We start from the raw sequence: 20,394 nt of genomic DNA on the forward strand, positions 1-20,394 counted from the left end.
ACAAATATTCCAAACACAGGCAGTGAAGAAAACAAATATTCCAAATACAGATAGATTAAAGATTTTCAGAGAACAAGAAGACCAAAACGATTTATTGATACAGAAGTGAGAGCTTTAGTACGAGAAGTCAAAACTAATCCAGCTGCAAGTGCTGCTAAAATATCTCAAAGCATTTCGAAAAGGACAGCGAAGACAGTAAGTGCAAGCAAGCACTCTGAGGATGACTGTTCATGAACGTGGGTTACATGGCAGGATTGCATTTAAGAATCCATTCACCACGAAATCGAATCAGAAAAAGCGTCTGCTGTTTGCCAAAAAATACCTTAATAAGGATATAGATTTTTGGAATAATATTTTATTTAGTGATAAGAATAAAATTGAATTGTTTGGCACACAGAAGTTCGCAAAAATATGGAGACCAAAGAATGAAGAATCCAGTAATAAGTATTCAGTGAAGACAATTAAACATGAGGGTGGATCTGTTATGATCTGGAGATGTACGACGGCAGCAGGAGTCGGTAATTTAGTATTTATCGAATGAACAAAATGGACTACCTAAACATTTTAAAAGATAATGTTGCCCCTAGTGTTGCGAATTCGGGATGGTCACGAAGTTTGATGTTCCAACACGCATCAACATCAAACACACATCAAAGATTGTAAAAGAGTGGCTACTCTATCGTGTTGCGCAGACTTTAGACCATCCTCCACAGTCACCAGAGCCCTATTGAAAATTTATGGTCATATCTTGAGAAAAATGTACGACAAAGAACTACTAAAAAACCACTATGAATTGTTTCTACTAAGAAACAATTCATTCTTCTATGAAACAATTTGTCATAGAAGAAAGAAAAAATACAGCAAAAAGCAGAAGGCGTAGAGGAGTGCGAACAGAAAGGGAGTAAAGATCCCTGGGCACCTCGGGATTGGGACACCCGTACTCACCTATAGTAGGTGAGCCCCTGAGGGTCTGAACTAACTAACTAACAACAACAAAAGTATGGAATGGAAAAGATGGTCACATCTATGAACAGACGATTACAGGCAGTGATAAAATCTAACGGGCTGCAGATAAAATATTAATATTATCATTGTTTTTGTCGGTATCAGTGTTCTCTGATTACTTTTTTTGACGCATAAAATCTGATGTTTTTCTGTTTTAGTTGAATTATTTCTTTTTGCATTTTGATTTAATTTGAACATACACCAGTTGTTACATCCTACACGAATAAGTTAACAATTGTATATATCTATTTTATATTATAAGTCAATAATATATTTGAAATAAAGCATTTTCTATATCAATCATGGGTATTTACTTTCTTTTGACCCTCACTGTATGGTGTAAAAACTGAAGCTGACTTTTTATTTTTAATTGATTTGATTTGAATTTAATTCTGCTTTGTTTGTTTGCAGATTCCGATTCAGAAATGGGGACGGCGGTGGACGAGGGGCACTTTCAGGACAGAATCTACGTTCACCAGCTCAACTTAACGTAAGCCCATATTTGCATGTTCTTCTGCTTCAGCGTGATTACTTAGAGGCAAACACCACTTATTTATACACTTGAATCGACAACTTTAGAACGGAAAGATTAAAAATTAAAATCATTTTAGCGATTAGTAAAAATAATTTAACTTGTTTAAAAAAATAAATTTTAACATTTTCAAAACTTATTAACTACTTTTATTTAACTTGAGTTGTTCTATTATTACAAAGATGGTATTTGGTATTTGATTTACATTGAGGACTGACATTTTGCACACATGCATATTCATTATGACATTACGATTTTTGGATATTGCCAGAACTAATTTGTTAGTTAACCATGGATCTGATTTCATTTTGGTTCCCTGGCAATGATGCCAGCTGGTAATGCATATTTCGTGAGACCGATCTTAAAACTGAAAAGCAGAAAGTAGTTAGAAAAAGAAAATTTGCCATTTAATACACTAATAAAAAAGCGTTTAAATAACTTTTTAAAATTAAATTATTAATGTATCAATTTTCAAAAATAATTTAATAATCAAAACATTTTCTTTTAACTCCAAATTTTATTTGATGATATTTGAATGTCTTATTTGATGCCCTTAAATGTTCATCAATATTTGATTCTTGAAAAATTCTAGCAAGAATAATTTTTAAAATATCATTGCTGAAAAATTTCCTGAATCTGATAAATCAGAATTTAGCTTTGTTAATGAATAAATTTCTTTTGGAAAATATTTAAAACTGATTTTCAACAATATTATTAAAACAAAATTTTAATAAGTACAAAGTAATAAATGAAAATATAATGAAGAAACTACATGAAAAAATCACGGATTGTTTCGTATCTAATTCTTGTCTAATTGTTGGAAATGAAAATCTCATTATTATTAGTAATGGTAATTAGATGAAGATTTTTTGAAATCTGATTGAAATACTCTGTTTAAAATTTTCATTTATCTTGCCCTAAACGCAGTTTCAAATTTTGAAAAGGCAAGATTATTATGAATAGACATACTTTGTTATGAGGTTAAATGAAAATTATTAAATTTTGTGAACTTTAATTCAGAAACCTAGAACTCGAAAGCAAGAAGGATAGTAAATATTTTTACATCAAGCTGATTGTTTGACATTTCTGAATTTAGGGTGTTAACCTTGTTTGATTTAGAAGATTTGTCCTAATTTGAGAACAATATTGCGGCGGATTTGAAAAGTGTAAGATACATCTTAGACTTAAACAATGGTTTTGGAGCATGAGCATCAATTCTCTGTGACGAATTTCGCGTGATCATTTATTTGTAAAAGTTGAAACAAAAAATTTCCTTTTTCCTTTCGCTTGCGTGTGCGCCATGACTGTATCGAATCATCGCGTTTTTAAAGTTGCAAACTAAATTCAAATCACGCAGAGTCGCTATGATTCAATACAAAAATTGCAAATAATTCATAAACATCGATGAATTTAGCTCTGAATCGACAGGACAGCCATTTCTCAAAACAGAAGGTGCCAACCATTTAGAAAAAACAAAAGAGATCAACAGCTTAAGTTAAAACGAATAAAAGTTTTAATAAAGCAAGTCCTGAATAAAAAAAATTTCTGCGTTTAAGTCGACGGATGATCGATATTCATGGGGAAAAGACATTTCGATTTTTGCGTTTTACTGATAACAATGATTTTAATCGATGAAAGCAGGAGGTATGCATAAAAACTAAAAATATTTATGTAATATTAAAATTTATAAAAAAAATTTGCTTAGTTACTGTTTGTGTATAGTTTCTATTTCAGACATGTAATTCCTACCAGCGTCTTATTTAATACCTGCAGTTTTCCAGACGGAGAATCTCTTGAGTGGTGGGATGGGCTGTAAAGCCGCCTTAAGACCGACGCACTTTGCCCTCTTTTCTCTTTCTTGTGGTTTTCCGGGGTTCTTTGACGTATGTTCATTTTACCGACAATTTGCGGGAAGCTCCGGATCGACTTCCACAGGCGGGAGTGATCCAACAATGGGTCAGATGGCAGACTTACGACCCTATCCTTAAAGGAACGGGTCGTCGGAACGTGGCTTAAACCGTGCAATAACCCTAACGCTTTAATGGAGCAATAGAATTATGGACGAATATTGTCGCAAAAACACGGAGGCAGGAATCGGAACTGCAACTGACTCCTAACGGCCATCACCGTTTGCTATAAAACACTTCCCTCAGAAAGCATGCCCTGTTATGTAGGTGGAAGTAACTCGACTCCCACAGTCTTAATACACCTCCAAAAACAAAATCCAAGGACCCTTCTCTTCTTCCGAAACTTCTCTATTTTAATTTGATTTGCTATAAAACACTTCCCTCAGAAAGCATGCCCTGTTATGTAGGTGGAAGTAACTCGACTCCCACAGTCTTAATATACCTCCAAAAACAAAATCCAAGGACCCTTCTCTTCTTCCGAAACTTCTCTATTTTAATTTGATTTGCTATAAAACACTTCCCTCAGAAAGCATGCCCTGTTATGTAGGTGGAAGTAACTCGACTCCCACAGTCTTAATATACCTCCAAAAACAAAATCCAAGGACTTTTCTCTTCTTCCGAAACTTCTCTATTTTAATTTGATTTGCTATAAAACACTTCCCTCAGAAAGCATGCCCTGTTATGTAGGTGGAAGTAACTCGACTCCCACAGTCTTAATATACCTCCAAAAACCAAATCCAAGGACCCTTCTCTTCTTCCGAAACTTCTCTATTTTAATTTGATTTGCTATAAAGCACTTCCCTCAGAAAGCATGCCCTGTTATGTAGGTGGAAGTAACTCGACTCCCACAGTCTTAATACACCTCCAAAAACAAAATCCAAGGACCCTTCTCTTCTTCCGAAACTTCTCTATTTTAATTTGATTTGCTATAAAACACTTCCCTCAGAAAGCATGCCCTGTTATGTAGGTGGAAGTAACTCGACTCCCACAGTCTTAATACACCTCCAAAAACAAAATCCAAGGACCCTTCTCTTCTTCCGAAACTTCTCTATTTTAATTTGATTTGCTATAAAACACTTCCCTCAGAAAGCATGCCCTGTTATGTAGGTGGAAGTAACTGGACTCCCACAGTCTTAATATACCTCCAAAAACAAAATCCAAGGACCCTTCTCTTCTTCCGAAACTTCTCTATTTTAATTTGATTTGCTATAAAACACTTCCCTCAGAAAGCATGCCCTGTTATGTAGGTGGAAGTAACTCGACACCCACAGTCTTAATATACCTCCAAAAACAAAATCCAAGGACTTTTCTCTTCTTCCGAAACTTCTCTATTTTAATTTGATTTGCTATAAAACACTTCCCTCAGAAAGCATGCCCTGTTATGTAGGTGGAAGTAACTCGACTCCCACAGTCTTAATATACCTCCAAAAACAAAATCCAAGGACCCTTCTCTTCTTCCGAAACTTCTCTATTTTAATTTGATTTGCTATAAAACACTTCCCTCAGAAAGCATGCCCTGTTATGTAGGTGGAAGTAACTCGACTCCCACAGTCTTAATACACCTCCAAAAACAAAATCCAAGGACCCTTCTCTTCTTCCGAAACTTCTCTATTTTAATTTGATTTGCTATGAAACACTTCCCTCAGAAAGCATGCCCTGTTATGTAGGTGGAAGTAACTCGACTCCCACAGTCTTAATACACCTCCAAAAACAAAATCCAAGGACCCTTCTCTTCTTCCGAAACTTCTCTATTTTAATTTGATTTGCTATAAAACACTTCCCTCAGAAAGCATGCCCTGTTATGTAGGTGGAAGTAACTCGACTCCCACAGTCTTAATATACCTCCAAAAACAAAATCCAAGGACCCTTCTCTTCTTCCGAAACTTCTCTATTTTAATTTGATTTGCTATAAAACACTTCCCTCAGAAAGCATGCCCTGTTATGTAGGTGGAAGTAACTCGACTCCCACAGTCTTAATATACCTCCAAAAACAAAATCCAAGGACTTTTCTCTTCTTCCGAAACTTCTCTATTTTAATTTGATTTGCTATAAAACACTTCCCTCAGAAAGCATGCCCTGTTATGTAGGTGGAAGTAACTCGACTCCCACAGTCTTAATATACCTCCAAAAACAAAATCCAAGGACCCTTCTCTTCTTCCGAAACTTCTCTATTTTAATTTGATTTGCTATAAAACACTTCCCTCAGAAAGCATGCCCTGTTATGTAGGTGGAAGTAACTCGACTCCCACAGTCTTAATACACCTCCAAAAACAAAATTTAAGGACCCTTCTCTTCTTCCGAAACTTCTCTATTTTAATTTGATTTGCTATAAAACACTTCCCTCAGAAAGCATGCCCTGTTATGTAGGTGGAAGTAACTCGACTCCCACAGTCTTAATACACCTCCAAAAACAAAATCCAAGGACCCTTCTCTTCTTCCGAAACTTCTCTATTTTAATTTGATTTGCTATAAAACACTTCCCTCAGAAAGCATGCCCTGTTATGTAGGTGGAAGTAACTCGACTCCCACAGTCTTAATACACCTCCAAAAACAAAATCCAAGGACCCTTCTCTTCTTCCGAAACTTCTCTATTTTAATTTGATTTGCTATAAAACACTTCCCTCAGAAAGCATGCCCTGTTATGTAGGTGGAAGTAACTCGACTCCCACAGTCTTAATACACCTCCAAAAACAAAATCCAAGGACTTTTCTCTTCTTCCGAAACTTCTCTATTTTAATTTGATTTGCTATAAAACACTTCCCTCAGAAAGCATGCCCTGTTATGTAGGTGGAAGTAACTCGACTCCCACAGTCTTAATATACCTCCAAAAACAAAATCCAAGGACCCTTCTCTTCTTCCGAAACTTCTCTATTTTAATTTGATTTGCTATAAAACACTTCCCTCAGAAAGCATGCCCTGTTATGTAGGTGGAAGTAACTCGACTCCCACAGTCTTAATATACCTCCAAAAACAAAATCCAAGGACCCTTCTCTTCTTCCGAAACTTCTCTATTTTAATTTGATTTGCTATAAAACACTTCCCTCAGAAAGCATGCCCTGTTATGTAGGTGGAAGTAACTCGACTCCCACAGTCTTAATATACCTCCAAAAACAAAATCCAAGGACTTTTCTCTTCTTCCGAAACTTCTCTATTTTAATTTGATTTGCTATAAAACACTTCCCTCAGAAAGCATGCCCTGTTATGTAGGTGGAAGTAACTCGACTCCCACAGTCTTAATATACCTCCAAAAACCAAATCCAAGGACCCTTCTCTTCTTCCGAAACTTCTCTATTTTAATTTGATTTGCTATAAAACACTTCCCTCAGAAAGCATGCCCTGTTATGTAGGTGGAAGTAACTCGACTCCCACAGTCTTAATACACCTCCAAAAACAAAATTTAAGGACCCTTCTCTTCTTCCGAAACTTCTCTATTTTAATTTGATTTGCTATAAAACACTTCCCTCAGAAAGCATGCCCTGTTATGTAGGTGGAAGTAACTCGACTCCCACAGTCTTAATATACCTCCAAAAACAAAATCCAAGGACCCTTCTCTTCTTCCGAAACTTCTCTATTTTAATTTGATTTGCTATAAAACACTTCCCTCAGAAAGCATGCCCTGTTATGTAGGTGGAAGTAACTCGACTCCCACAGTCTTAATACACCTCCAAAAACAAAATCCGAGGACCCTTCTCTTCTTCCGAAACTTCTCTATTTTAATTTGATTTGCTATAAAACACTTCCCTCAGAAAGCATGCCCTGTTATGTAGGTGGAAGTAACTCGACTCCCACAGTCTTAATACACCTCCAAAAACAAAATCCAAGGACTTTTCTCTTCTTCCGAAACTTCTCTATTTTAATTTGATTTGCTATAAAACACTTCCCTCAGAAAGCATGCCCTGTTATGTAGGTGGAAGTAACTCGACTCCCACAGTCTTAATATACCTCCAAAAACAAAATCCAAGGACTTTTCTCTTCTTCCGAAACTTCTCTATTTTAATTTGATTTGCTATAAAACACTTCCCTCAGAAAGCATGCCCTGTTATGTAGGTGGAAGTAACTCGACTCCCACAGTCTTAATATACCTCCAAAAACAAAATCCAAGGACCCTTCTCTTCTTCCGAAACTTCTCTATTTTAATTTGATTTGCTATAAAACACTTCCCTCAGAAAGCATGCCCTGTTATGTAGGTGGAAGTAACTCGACTCCAACAGTCTTAATACACCTCCAAAAACAAAATTTAAGGACCCTTCTCTTCTTCCGAAACTTCTCTATTTTAATTTGATTTGCTATAAAACACTTCCCTCAGAAAGCATGCCCTGTTATGTAGGTGGAAGTAACTCGACTCCCACAGTCTTAATACACCTCCAAAAACAAAATCCAAGGACCCTTCTCTTCTTCCGAAACTTCTCTATTTTAATTTGATTTGCTATAAAACACTTCCCTCAGAAAGCATGCCCTGTTATGTAGGTGGAAGTAACTCGACTCCCACAGTCTTAATACACCTCCAAAAACAAAATCCAAGGACCCTTCTCTTCTTCCGAAACTTCTCTATTTTAATTTGATTTGCTATAAAACACTTCCCTCAGAAAGCATGCCCTGTTATGTAGGTGGAAGTAACTCGACTCCCACAGTCTTAATACACCTCCAAAAACAAAATCCAAGGACTTTTCTCTTCTTCCGAAACTTCTCTATTTTAATTTGATTTGCTATAAAACACTTCCCTCAGAAAGCATGCCCTGTTATGTAGGTGGAAGTAACTCGACTCCCACAGTCTTAATATACCTCCAAAAACAAAATCCAAGGACCCTTCTCTTCTTCCGAAACTTCTCTATTTTAATTTGATTTGCTATAAAACACTTCCCTCAGAAAGCATGCCCTGTTATGTAGGTGGAAGTAACTCGACTCCCACAGTCTTAATATACCTCCAAAAACAAAATCCAAGGACCCTTCTCTTCTTCCGAAACTTCTCTATTTTAATTTGATTTGCTATAAAACACTTCCCTCAGAAAGCATGCCCTGTTATGTAGGTGGAAGTAACTCGACTCCCACAGTCTTAATATACCTCCAAAAACAAAATCCAAGGACTTTTCTCTTCTTCCGAAACTTCTCTATTTTAATTTGATTTGCTATAAAACACTTCCCTCAGAAAGCATGCCCTGTTATGTAGGTGGAAGTAACTCGACTCCCACAGTCTTAATATACCTCCAAAAACCAAATCCAAGGACCCTTCTCTTCTTCCGAAACTTCTCTATTTTAATTTGATTTGCTATAAAACACTTCCCTCAGAAAGCATGCCCTGTTATGTAGGTGGAAGTAACTCGACTCCCACAGTCTTAATACACCTCCAAAAACAAAATTTAAGGACCCTTCTCTTCTTCCGAAACTTCTCTATTTTAATTTGATTTGCTATAAAACACTTCCCTCAGAAAGCATGCCCTGTTATGTAGGTGGAAGTAACTCGACTCCCACAGTCTTAATATACCTCCAAAAACAAAATCCAAGGACCCTTCTCTTCTTCCGAAACTTCTCTATTTTAATTTGATTTGCTATAAAACACTTCCCTCAGAAAGCATGCCCTGTTATGTAGGTGGAAGTAACTCGACTCCCACAGTCTTAATACACCTCCAAAAACAAAATCCAAGGACCCTTCTCTTCTTCCGAAACTTCTCTATTTTAATTTGATTTGCTATAAAACACTTCCCTCAGAAAGCATGCCCTGTTATGTAGGTGGAAGTAACTCGACTCCCACAGTCTTAATACACCTCCAAAAACAAAATCCAAGGACTTTTCTCTTCTTCCGAAACTTCTCTATTTTAATTTGATTTGCTATAAAACACTTCCCTCAGAAAGCATGCCCTGTTATGTAGGTGGAAGTAACTCGACTCCCACAGTCTTAATATACCTCCAAAAACAAAATCCAAGGACTTTTCTCTTCTTCCGAAACTTCTCTATTTTAATTTGATTTGCTATAAAACACTTCCCTCAGAAAGCATGCCCTGTTATGTAGGTGGAAGTAACTCGACTCCCACAGTCTTAATATACCTCCAAAAACAAAATCCAAGGACCCTTCTCTTCTTCCGAAACTTCTCTATTTTAATTTGATTTGCTATAAAACACTTCCCTCAGAAAGCATGCCCTGTTATGTAGGTGGAAGTAACTCGACTCCAACAGTCTTAATACACCTCCAAAAACAAAATTTAAGGACCCTTCTCTTCTTCCGAAACTTCTCTATTTTAATTTGATTTGCTATAAAACACTTCCCTCAGAAAGCATGCCCTGTTATGTAGGTGGAAGTAACTCGACTCCCACAGTCTTAATACACCTCCAAAAACAAAATCCAAGGACCCTTCTCTTCTTCCGAAACTTCTCTATTTTAATTTGATTTGCTATAAAACACTTCCCTCAGAAAGCATGCCCTGTTATGTAGGTGGAAGTAACTCGACTCCCACAGTCTTAATACACCTCCAAAAACAAAATCCAAGGACCCTTCTCTTCTTCCGAAACTTCTCTATTTTAATTTGATTTGCTATAATACACTTCCCTCAGAAAGCATGCCCTGTTATGTAGGTGGAAGTAACTCGACTCCCACAGTCTTAATACACCTCCAAAAACAAAATCCAAGGACTTTTCTCTTCCTCCGAAACTTCTCTATTTTAATTTGATTTGCTATAAAACACTTCCCTCAGAAAGCATGCCCTGTTATGTAGGTGGAAGTAACTCGACTCCCACAGTCTTAATATACCTCCAAAAACAAAATCCAAGGACCCTTCTCTTCTTCCGAAACTTCTCTATTTTAATTTGATTTGCTATAAAACACTTCCCTCAGAAAGCATGCCCTGTTATGTAGGTGGAAGTAACTCGACTCCCACAGTCTTAATATACCTCCAAAAACAAAATCCAAGGACTTTTCTCTTCTTCCGAAACTTCTCTATTTTAATTTGATTTGCTATAAAACACTTCCCTCAGAAAGCATGCCCTGTTATGTAGGTGGAAGTAACTCGACTCCCACAGTCTTAATATACCTCCAAAAACAAAATCCAAGGACCCTTCTCTTCTTCCGAAACTTCTCTATTTTAATTTGATTTGCTATAAAACACTTCCCTCAGAAAGCATGCCCTGTTATGTAGGTGGAAGTAACTCGACTCCCACAGTCTTAATATACCTCCAAAAACAAAATCCAAGGACTTTTCTCTTCTTCCGAAACTTCTCTATTTTAATTTGATTTGCTATAAAACACTTCCCTCAGAAAGCATGCCCTGTTATGTAGGTGGAAGTAACTCGACTCCCACAGTCTTAATATACCTCCAAAAACAAAATCCAAGGACCCTTCTCTTCTTCCGAAACTTCTCTATTTTAATTTGATTTGCTATAAAACACTTCCCTCAGAAAGCATGCCCTGTTATGTAGGTGGAAGTAACTCGACTCCCACAGTCTTAATATACCTCCAAAAACAAAATCCAAGGACTTTTCTCTTCTTCCGAAACTTCTCTATTTTAATTTGATTTGCTATAAAACACTTCCCTCAGAAAGCATGCCCTGTTATGTAGGTGGAAGTAACTCGACTCCCACAGTCTTAATACACCTCCAAAAACAAAATCCAAGGACCCTTCTCTTCTTCCGAAACTTCTCTATTTTAATTTGATTTGCTATAAAACACTTCCCTCAGAAAGCATGCCCTGTTATGTAGGTGGAAGTAACTCGACTCCCACAGTCTTAATACACCTCCAAAAACAAAATCCAAGGACTTTTCTCTTCTTCCGAAACTTTTCTATTTTAATTTGATTTGCTATAAAACACTTCCCTCAGAAAGCATGCCCTGTTATGTAGGTGGAAGTAACTCGACTCCCACAGTCTTAATATACCTCCAAAAACAAAATCCAAGGACCCTTCTCTTCTTCCGAAACTTCTCTATTTTAATTTGATTTGCTATAAAACACTTCCCTCAGAAAGCATGCCCTGTTATGTAGGTGGAAGTAACTCGACTCCCACAGTCTTAATATACCTCCAAAAACAAAATCCAAGGACTTTTCTCTTCTTCCGAAACTTCTCTATTTTAATTTGATTTGCTATAAAACACTTCCCTCAGAAAGCATGCCCTGTTATGTAGGTGGAAGTAACTCGACTCCCACAGTCTTAATATACCTCCAAAAACAAAATCCAAGGACCCTTCTCTTCTTCCGAAACTTCTCTATTTTAATTTGATTTGCTATAAAACACTTCCCTCAGAAAGCATGCCCTGTTATGTAGGTGGAAGTAACTCGACTCCCACAGTCTTAATACACCTCCAAAAACAAAATCCAAGGACCCTTCTCTTCTTCCGAAACTTCTCCATTTTAATTTGATTTGCTATAAAACACTTCCCTCAGAAAGCATGCCCTGTTATGTAGGTGGAAGTAACTCGACTCCCACAGTCTTAATACACCTCCAAAAACAAAATCCAAGGACCCTTCTCTTCTTCCGAAACTTCTCTATTTTAATTTGATTTGCTATAAAACACTTCCCTCAGAAAGCATGCCCTGTTATGTAGGTGGAAGTAACTCGACTCCCACAGTCTTAATACACCTCCAAAAACAAAATCCAAGGACCCTTCTCTTCTTCCGAAACTTCACTATTTTAATTTGATTTGCTATAAAACCCTTCCCTCAGAAAGCATGCCCTGTTATGTAGGTGGAAGTAACTCGACTCCCACAGTCTTAAAACACCTCCAAAAACAAAATCCAAGGACTTTTCTCTTCTTCCGAAACTTCTCTATTTTAATTTGATTTTTAACTAAAAATAAATCAGTATTTTTCCTTAAGTATATTGTAGCACTGCTTTGAATGAAAAAAAAATCTTTCCACTGATATCATCTTTATATCAACACGCTTAGGTTCTCTTATTTTAATAAATTTTAAAAAATATTTTTAATCATACTTAATAAAAATGCTTTCTATTTTTTTATTTCTGCGATTTTTAGATCATATATAGATGCTTTCATACAACATGAAATGTATTTTTCGGGCATGCGCTATTATTCATAAAAGCAAACTTTTCAAAATAATGTAGACGGAACGATATCTAAAATATTCTCATGTTAGTACATTTGGTCTGAGAAATTCTGCTTGGTGGATGATTTCCTTAGATTTTTATGCCTGAAAAAGTAGGAGTGGTCTTCTCAAAACTTTCTCGCATATAATAAGTGTTATCTCCCAAAAAATTGTAAACCTTATGTAAGGTTGAGGATGTTTTGTAAATTTTTGGTGTACGATAATATATACGAGGCTTATTCGGAAAGTAAGTACCGTTTAAAAAAACCAGCAAACATTTTTTTCAAGCCAATTTTATTTTTACATGAAAGAGCACACCCTAAACTATTTTTCTACATAGTTTCCACTAATGTTCAAATCATTGTTCTAGCGGGTTACTAGCTTTTCTATCCCTTCTTCCTAGAAAGTTCCAGCCACATTTTTGGAACCCATCGGGGACACACCTTTTGATAACCTAAGCGGTCTGTAATAATTTCGTACGAAAAAGTACGTGAAATTTTCGGAGATTAGTCGGAAAGCTTCGTCTTTGCGAAACGTCTATTCTCATAGATTTCTTCAACAACTTTCCATACCAGATCATCAATAACAAACAGAAGATCGACCACTCCGAGCCTCGTCGCGGGCATTTGTTCGACCTTCATTAAACATTCTAATCCACTTTCTCACCATTCCATCACTCATCGTGTCTTCACTGTAAGCATCAGTCGTTTTCAGACTGTTTCATATTTCTTGCACTCAAAAATCGAATGACGGCACGAATTTCACAGTCGGCGAGATCAGTAATCGGCATGCGGTTAATAGTATCTGAAAATCGAATTTATGTTTTAAATACGTTTTTCCTAACCAACTGAAACAAAATTACAATTATAGTCACAACATCACGTACCAAATTTGATACATTTTAGTCATTGCGTTTTTTAAATTTTCACGTTTACATGGATCTGAAAGTTCAGAGCGACAGATGCTCATCTCCTCGCTGAATTTGGCTCAAAATTTGTTACATGTCTACACTACAGATGTTTTATCTATGTGCCAAATTTTATCCATTTAGCTCTTTTCGATTTGTTGTGATCATGTTATTTATATTCGAACAGCCAGACAAACAAATTTCTTCTGCATAGGTTTTGATTAAAATTTGAGACATATCTAAAAAATTGGTGTAAATATTATTAACCAAATTTCATCCGTCTAGCTCAAAGCATTTTTGAATTTATTTGAAGCTGAGAGATAGGCTCTTTTAAGAGTGTGTGTGTGTTTTAATCGGAGAGGTCTAAAACATGAAATCGTCAGTCTCTAATGGACTGTGCCAATTTTCGATTTATCGAGGGAAAAAAAAAATCGATTTTTTTTATGCCAGTTTTCGAAAAATATCGATCTATCGAAATCATGCTCCAGAATATTAGTTCAGGATAAATCGCGGTATAATAAAGCGATATTCACAATTAATTTACGTTTTCGATTTCGTTTTGGCTATCGGTTAGTGTACATTTTTCTTGCTCTTCATTCTTATTGGCGCTCATACATAATTTTTGCTAATATTTCTATAAATTATATTCCAATATATAAATATCATATTCCAATATATAAAAATACTTGTTTTAAGCGCAATGTTATAAACTGTAACATGCAGGCATTGCTTAGCCATTGACACACTTTATTAGTCGTTTTTACACACACACACACACACACACAAAAAAAAAAAAAAAAAAAAAATAAATAAATAAAAAACAAATTTTTTTTATCATATAAATTGAAACTTGTTTTTATTTAGAGTCGTTCTGACCAGTCAATAAGTTACGAGATGTATTTATAACTTTGATAGTTGTAAATAAATACTGATATCAAGATATAATCGAAAAATATCGACATGTGTTGGACGATATATAGCGATGATGAAATTCCGTCATCACCTAGGCCTAGTCTCTAGTTCGAATTTTTTGACAATTAAAATATTTTCTCTCTCTGTATATATAACGAGCAATTGTTTTTGTCTCACAGCTCCGCAGATGTCGCTCGCCGGCAGCTGGAGAAGGAGATGGTAGATGAGGAGAAAAGGAAAGTCAAAGAAATGAAGGAGATCAAAAGAAGGCAGCGGGAAGAGGAGAAGAAACGGGTGAGGAGAAATCATTGCTATTTCATTGGCAAATACCCAGATAAATGTGCATCGGCATTAGAAGCATTTTCAATTCAGTTTAAAATCGACTGATAATTTCAAGGTGATTCAACAAGTTTTAAATAACCGTTATTAAAAGGTCATGGGGCAGCGGCGGCCTATGATAAGGTCTCGGCTTCGGAGCCAGAGGGTTTCAGGCTCGAGATTCCACAGAATAACCGTCATGCAAGCGGGCCTGATGCGTGCCAAATCCATCGGGGCCAAATGCCTGGAGTGGCGTGGAAGCCTGGAAAGGGGGAGTTCCAGCTAAGGCGCCGTCCTCGTCATCTGACTGTGGCTCAAAATGACGAGGTTCATCCCAAAATGGAGCTCTTGTTGCTTTAAAACGGGACATTAATATAACTAAATTAAACTACTCGATCGATAAAAAATGGTGTGACAGTGAAGCAACAGGTGATCAAAAATACACTCTGAAGAAGCGATTTTTTTGTGAATGTGCATCTTTATCGCTATAAGATGCATTGTGATTTACATTGCGAGGTTATTTTATTTTACTTTCAAAATGACTCACCAACAGCCAGAGGGACTAAACTAACGGTTATTATGGCGGAAATGTTCACAGATCCTGCGGAAATTCGTTTTAACATATTGTTCTCATTGTTTCTGTTACAACAAGTCCTCTGACGTCGTTCGCCTTTGCCACATATCAGTGTATGCTTGACAATCTTAATTCTACATGTGTCGGCGTAATGCTTCTGTTAAGCAACATTTGAATGTTCACAAGATAGAAAACAGATGCCTAAATCCATTTTAAATCAGTTGGCCGCCTTTGGCGACCATCTTGATTACCCAGATTATTGATTATTTTAGAATGTTAATTACGATGTATATAGAATGCATTTTTAAATTTCAACTTGTTATTTGATATACCCGAAATGCATAAATACTCTAATGCAAATTAAAAAAGTGTACATTATACGAATAATAATGGAAGTTAAAATCCTACTTCGGAGTCAATGTCAAAAAAAAAAAAAAAATATTTGATTATTAATTTTAACATTGGCGAAAGCACACGATTGAGTATTTAGATGAATGAATTTTAATTTCATCATAACAATAAAAACAGACCGTGTACCAAATTACATTAAAAATTGTACAGAAAAGAAAGTGATGTAATTAAAGATTTTTAAGATAAGGATTTTTAAAATTTTGATTTTTTTTAAATTTTAAGATAATACAATAATAAGTTTTGTGAGTCAATAGTATAGGAAGCTACGAATATCAATTCCGATTGTAGCAGGTATTCATCCAGCGACAGTTTAGCCTATTTTAACGCTCCATTATATTTTGTTTGAAGCCTTTAACTATAATTTTTAATTCTTTTTCATCCGACTGAATGGATGTTTTCGTGACATGGCTAAAACTATTTTGCAGCTCCATTCATTAGCTAAGTAAAGCTTGAATTTAATGTAGCTGTAAAAACGTTCAATGAAAAATTTGGAACGTTCGTATGGCGTTTCATTGTTGCCATTCGAGATTAAGTAATAAGAGCTATTTATGTGTCACGTTAGCGTTTCATTTATACACATGTTACAGCACAAGCACACATCGTTCTATACCATTTTAATATCTTTCTTCAAAACTAGGTGGCTCTAGGTGCACGCATATTGATTTCAAATTCCCTCGCTGTAAAATTTATTAAGTCGTGTTTAAAGAAAGATGACGAAAATCGAAAGTATATTTTAACGTGCCATCTAGAGTATGTATTGCGATATGTTGCAATAAACAATATAACTACTTTGAAATATTTCAGACTTGTGCATTATAAAATATTTTATAACAATTTAATAGAATGTGATACTCCTTTTTTTTTGTTAATGACTTTCATTTTATTATAAAAATTTAGAAAATCAAAGAATATGTGTTTTATTATTTGTAAGAATATGTCAAAAACAACAACAACTTGATATTTTGTCATTTTAAGAAGCCGAGGTACAAAGATTAAAGTTTGTGTCAGGACTTTCCATTTCATCCTATATAATGAAAGCAACTGACAAAACATTAAATCCGCGATGAAAATCTAAACTGCGAACACCATCTAAACTGATTATTTCCTTGAGTTCAACATTCATTTCGCTTGCCGAATGACGGTTGAACAACTGGATACTGATACATGAGAATGAATTAGATGCAGCCGTGCGATAAAGAGATCTGAAATATTTTATTTTCTAAGAAACAGACACAGAGAGGGAGAGAGGGGAAAATCCGAAGAAAGTTCTAGCGCTGTATTATCCCCATTATCATAACTTTATACACTATCTAAAAAAGAGTATTTAGACGCCCATACAAATCTGCTGTCCTGTTCTACATCACGCCTTCTGTACTTAAATATCCTGTAAGAAACAACATTGGCATTAGTCGCATGTAAAATGCCACGAAATTCAGAGCTGTCTGACATCGAGAAAACGTGTATCATAGAAATAAGGCACTTATCAAGTGAGTTGAACATTCCAACATCGGCCGTGGATTTTGTGATTAAGAAGGGGAAAGGGAGTGGTGATTGTCAGAATGTGCTTCAATCCGGCAGACCCACAAAACTAAGAGATAGAGACCGATGAGTGCTGTCCAAAGAAATTCGGAAAAACCGCACCAAACCGATGGCCCACATACTCCAGAAGTTCCTGCAAGCATCCGGGATTGTTGTTTTGATAAATACCATCCACAAGGAAGCATTTTTGCTTGGTTTCCACAGTCGTGCTACCGTTCATAAGCCTTTGCTTACAAAATGCAACCGCATTTAAAAAAATGAAAAAAGGCCAACCTACTTAAATTTGGAAAACTATAGAAAAATAGCAAATAAAATGAAAACACACACACACACACACACACACACACAACCTCACTTCAGAAAGAACAAAGAGTAAACAATGTCGGAAATATAAGTAAACAATTTTTTCAAGCCAAAAAACCCCCGCCAAATTCTATAAACGCATGTTCAGTAAGGGGAAAACACACACACACACACACACACACACACACACACACACACACACACACACACACACACACACACACACACACACACAACATAGCGGCATGTTGTTGTCTAGTCGGGACAATTACTTGACATCTCCCGAACAGCATTTTTCAGCCTTTCCACGCATATGCTGCCGACTAGTCGAGTGAAACCCGTCATTAAAGAGACATCTGCAAATGAAACTTCAGGTTTGTATTCATAAATTTGACAGCAACAGGATAGGACGACCCTTTTGAAACTTCGCCAGAATTCTTTTTTATCTACCTGCATCGATGATTACTTCCAAAAATTTAATGATCACTCATTGAATTTAAGGTGAGAGTTGATTCAAACCTCACAAATCTCAAAGACAGAAAGGCAACCATCAGAGACCATGGGCTGTTTTTATTTCTCTGGGGAAAATTTAAACTAAAGAACCGTTGTCATTCTTGCTCGGGAGAATTTGTATCACAAACCACCTAGTTGGTTTTCCTTCTCTGGCTAGAAACAAAGACATAAAATGAGAAATTTCACTCCTTTCATGACATTATCCCCTCTAATAATGTTCTGTAGTATAAATTTTTAAAAAACATTCATCATCTATTAGACAAAGAAGTAATAATCTTTCCTTTCTTTTTGTTCAGTTCATAGAATTCTGCGTTGCTGCCAAAACTTGGAGAAAAAATCAAAATGGGTTCACCGACGTGAACGAATCTCTGTATCGCGACAGGTGATAAGAGAGGAATAGTTTGTTTGAGGGAATTGAAACCCGTTCTGCAGTATGAAGTTTTAAAAAACTGTTTATATATATATTTTAAGTCCTACTTTTGAAATGAATGGTTTCATTACAATACGTTTCACTAAATATTTGATTCCGACAGCCAAACAAAAAGCTAAATCATTTGTCTGAGTGGAGCTGGGAGTCGAAAGAGCGAGAATTCTGCAGATTTACTTGTCTGCATCAGTGCTTGTCTATTTGTAACGAGCGAATCAGCGAGCTTGTAAGTCAATAAAACAAGTTGGCCAAAATTCTTCAACCCTTATAATGAGTGCTCTTTTTTTCAGGACATGGAGATGCTGCTCACTTACAATCCTTGGGGGAAACCCGGCGCCGGAGCAAAAGGGGTGAGAATCATTATCGCTTCTTTTAGTTTTTATGCTCGGAATTTGATTACATTTGTGCAGCAGTATGCCAGTTCATGCTTCTGTGACGATGAAAAGTGCACAAATTAAATTTGGAGCTCATTGTAGTGAAAAAACTGCTTAATGAGGATAACGATTTTCTATTGGAAATATTTATTATTTTTTTACTTGCCGTTTTCATTTGTAAATTAACTCTGTTCTTAATTATTGAAACAAGTGTTTGCTCTGTTTATTATTTTTAAATTTTTTTTTAATAAAATACTAGTCGCCTTTGGCGACCAGCCGGTTCGCCAATCTTAATGTTCGTTAAAATTTTAATAATTAAATGTTTTATGCAATTCCTACTTTAATAGCTTCTTCATCAAAATATTTTAAAACTTCAAATTTTGATAGTCATATAATTCACTCATAATATTATAAACGCCTTCTGTCAAAACGTAATATGTATCTCTCTAATTTTCTGTTAGTTCCCGTAGAATTTATACTATAAATTAAAGTGGAAAGGATTAATCTGCAATTAATATAATAATATTTTTTACTGAAACAAAGTATTTATTTGTAATATGATTACTGAAAACAGTCACTGAGCGTTTAAACTTTATGGGCACTAAAGAATATCTTTCCTAATTTATGTAATATTTCAAGAATTTGTCAACAAAATATTCTCAGATTCATCATGACCAGAACGATTAATTAAAAATGTTTAATTTTAAATGCATCAAACACTAAGAAAATAAAACGAATCGTTTAAAATAATCGGTTGAAAACAGGTTTAAAAAAACTAAAAAAACTATGTACTTCAAACTATAAGTGTATACAAAAAATATATAACTAACATAAATACAATTTAATTACAAAAACATGCAACTAACCTAAAAATAATTTAAATCATCCGTTGATAATGCTTGTCATATCAATAATCAGAACACAATGCGCATGCGTGAATTTTCAACGCCAGTTACGGTAACGCAAATGCGTGAGTTTTTCTACGCCAGTTGGGGTAACGCTTTTCAGATAAGAAATTTTTAATTTCCTTTATTCTGTTTTATTTTAATTCAAAAATACTTAAGAATGAATCTGAAAGATCGATTAATTAACAATGTTTAATTTTAAATGCATCAAACATTAAGAAAATAAATAGAATCAAATAATCAGCCGAAAAATCTTAAGCCTAGCCTCATGACTGTTGGGAAAAAAAACTGAAGCCTTACTCATTTGGCGGTGGGGAAAATGAAGATTTTTTTGGCTGGAAAGTTAGTTTTTAATTAATAATTAAAATTCTAATTAAAAATTCAAAAAAGGGCTATCCTATCTTTTAAGTTAGATCAAACTGCACACGGTGTGCAAATTTGGTTAAAATCGGTTAAGTAGTTTAGGAGTCCATCGCGGACAAACAACGTGACACGTAATTTATATATATTAAGATTTTATGTCATTCCTTCTTTAATATCTGCCATTCGCACCATTTGTAATTTCATTATCGTCCATCAAGCTTATAAAGATGCTTGATTTTTCTTTTGAATAGATAGTGTATGAATTAACTTAATTGATATATTTATTATTCTCTTATGTTTTAAAAATATATTCCAAGTGCGGTGAATATATTAACGCACATATGAGTGAACTCGAATTCATAGTACAGACTTTAAAGT

General features: G+C 35.4%; 1 protein-coding gene across 7 annotated transcripts in view; it reads left to right on the forward strand.

Annotated features, from left to right (window-relative positions):
* LOC129957528 (uncharacterized) overlaps positions 1–20,394 on the forward strand; it is a 133,573-nt gene that overhangs the window by 70,633 nt on the left and 42,546 nt on the right. For all 7 annotated transcript variants that reach the window (XM_056069873.1, XM_056069874.1, XM_056069877.1 and 4 more), the window contains exons 2-4: positions 1,417–1,495; positions 14,469–14,583; positions 18,665–18,724. In XM_056069873.1, coding sequence (XP_055925848.1) covers positions 1,431–1,495; positions 14,469–14,583; positions 18,665–18,724 — 240 coding nt within the window. In that variant the 5' untranslated portion in view covers positions 1,417–1,430. The remainder of the gene's footprint in view (positions 1–1,416; positions 1,496–14,468; positions 14,584–18,664; positions 18,725–20,394) is intronic.

The sequence above is a fragment of the Argiope bruennichi genome, chromosome 11 (genome assembly GCF_947563725.1).
Source record: "Argiope bruennichi chromosome 11, qqArgBrue1.1, whole genome shotgun sequence".
Taxonomy (NCBI): Eukaryota; Metazoa; Arthropoda; class Arachnida; order Araneae; family Araneidae; genus Argiope; species Argiope bruennichi.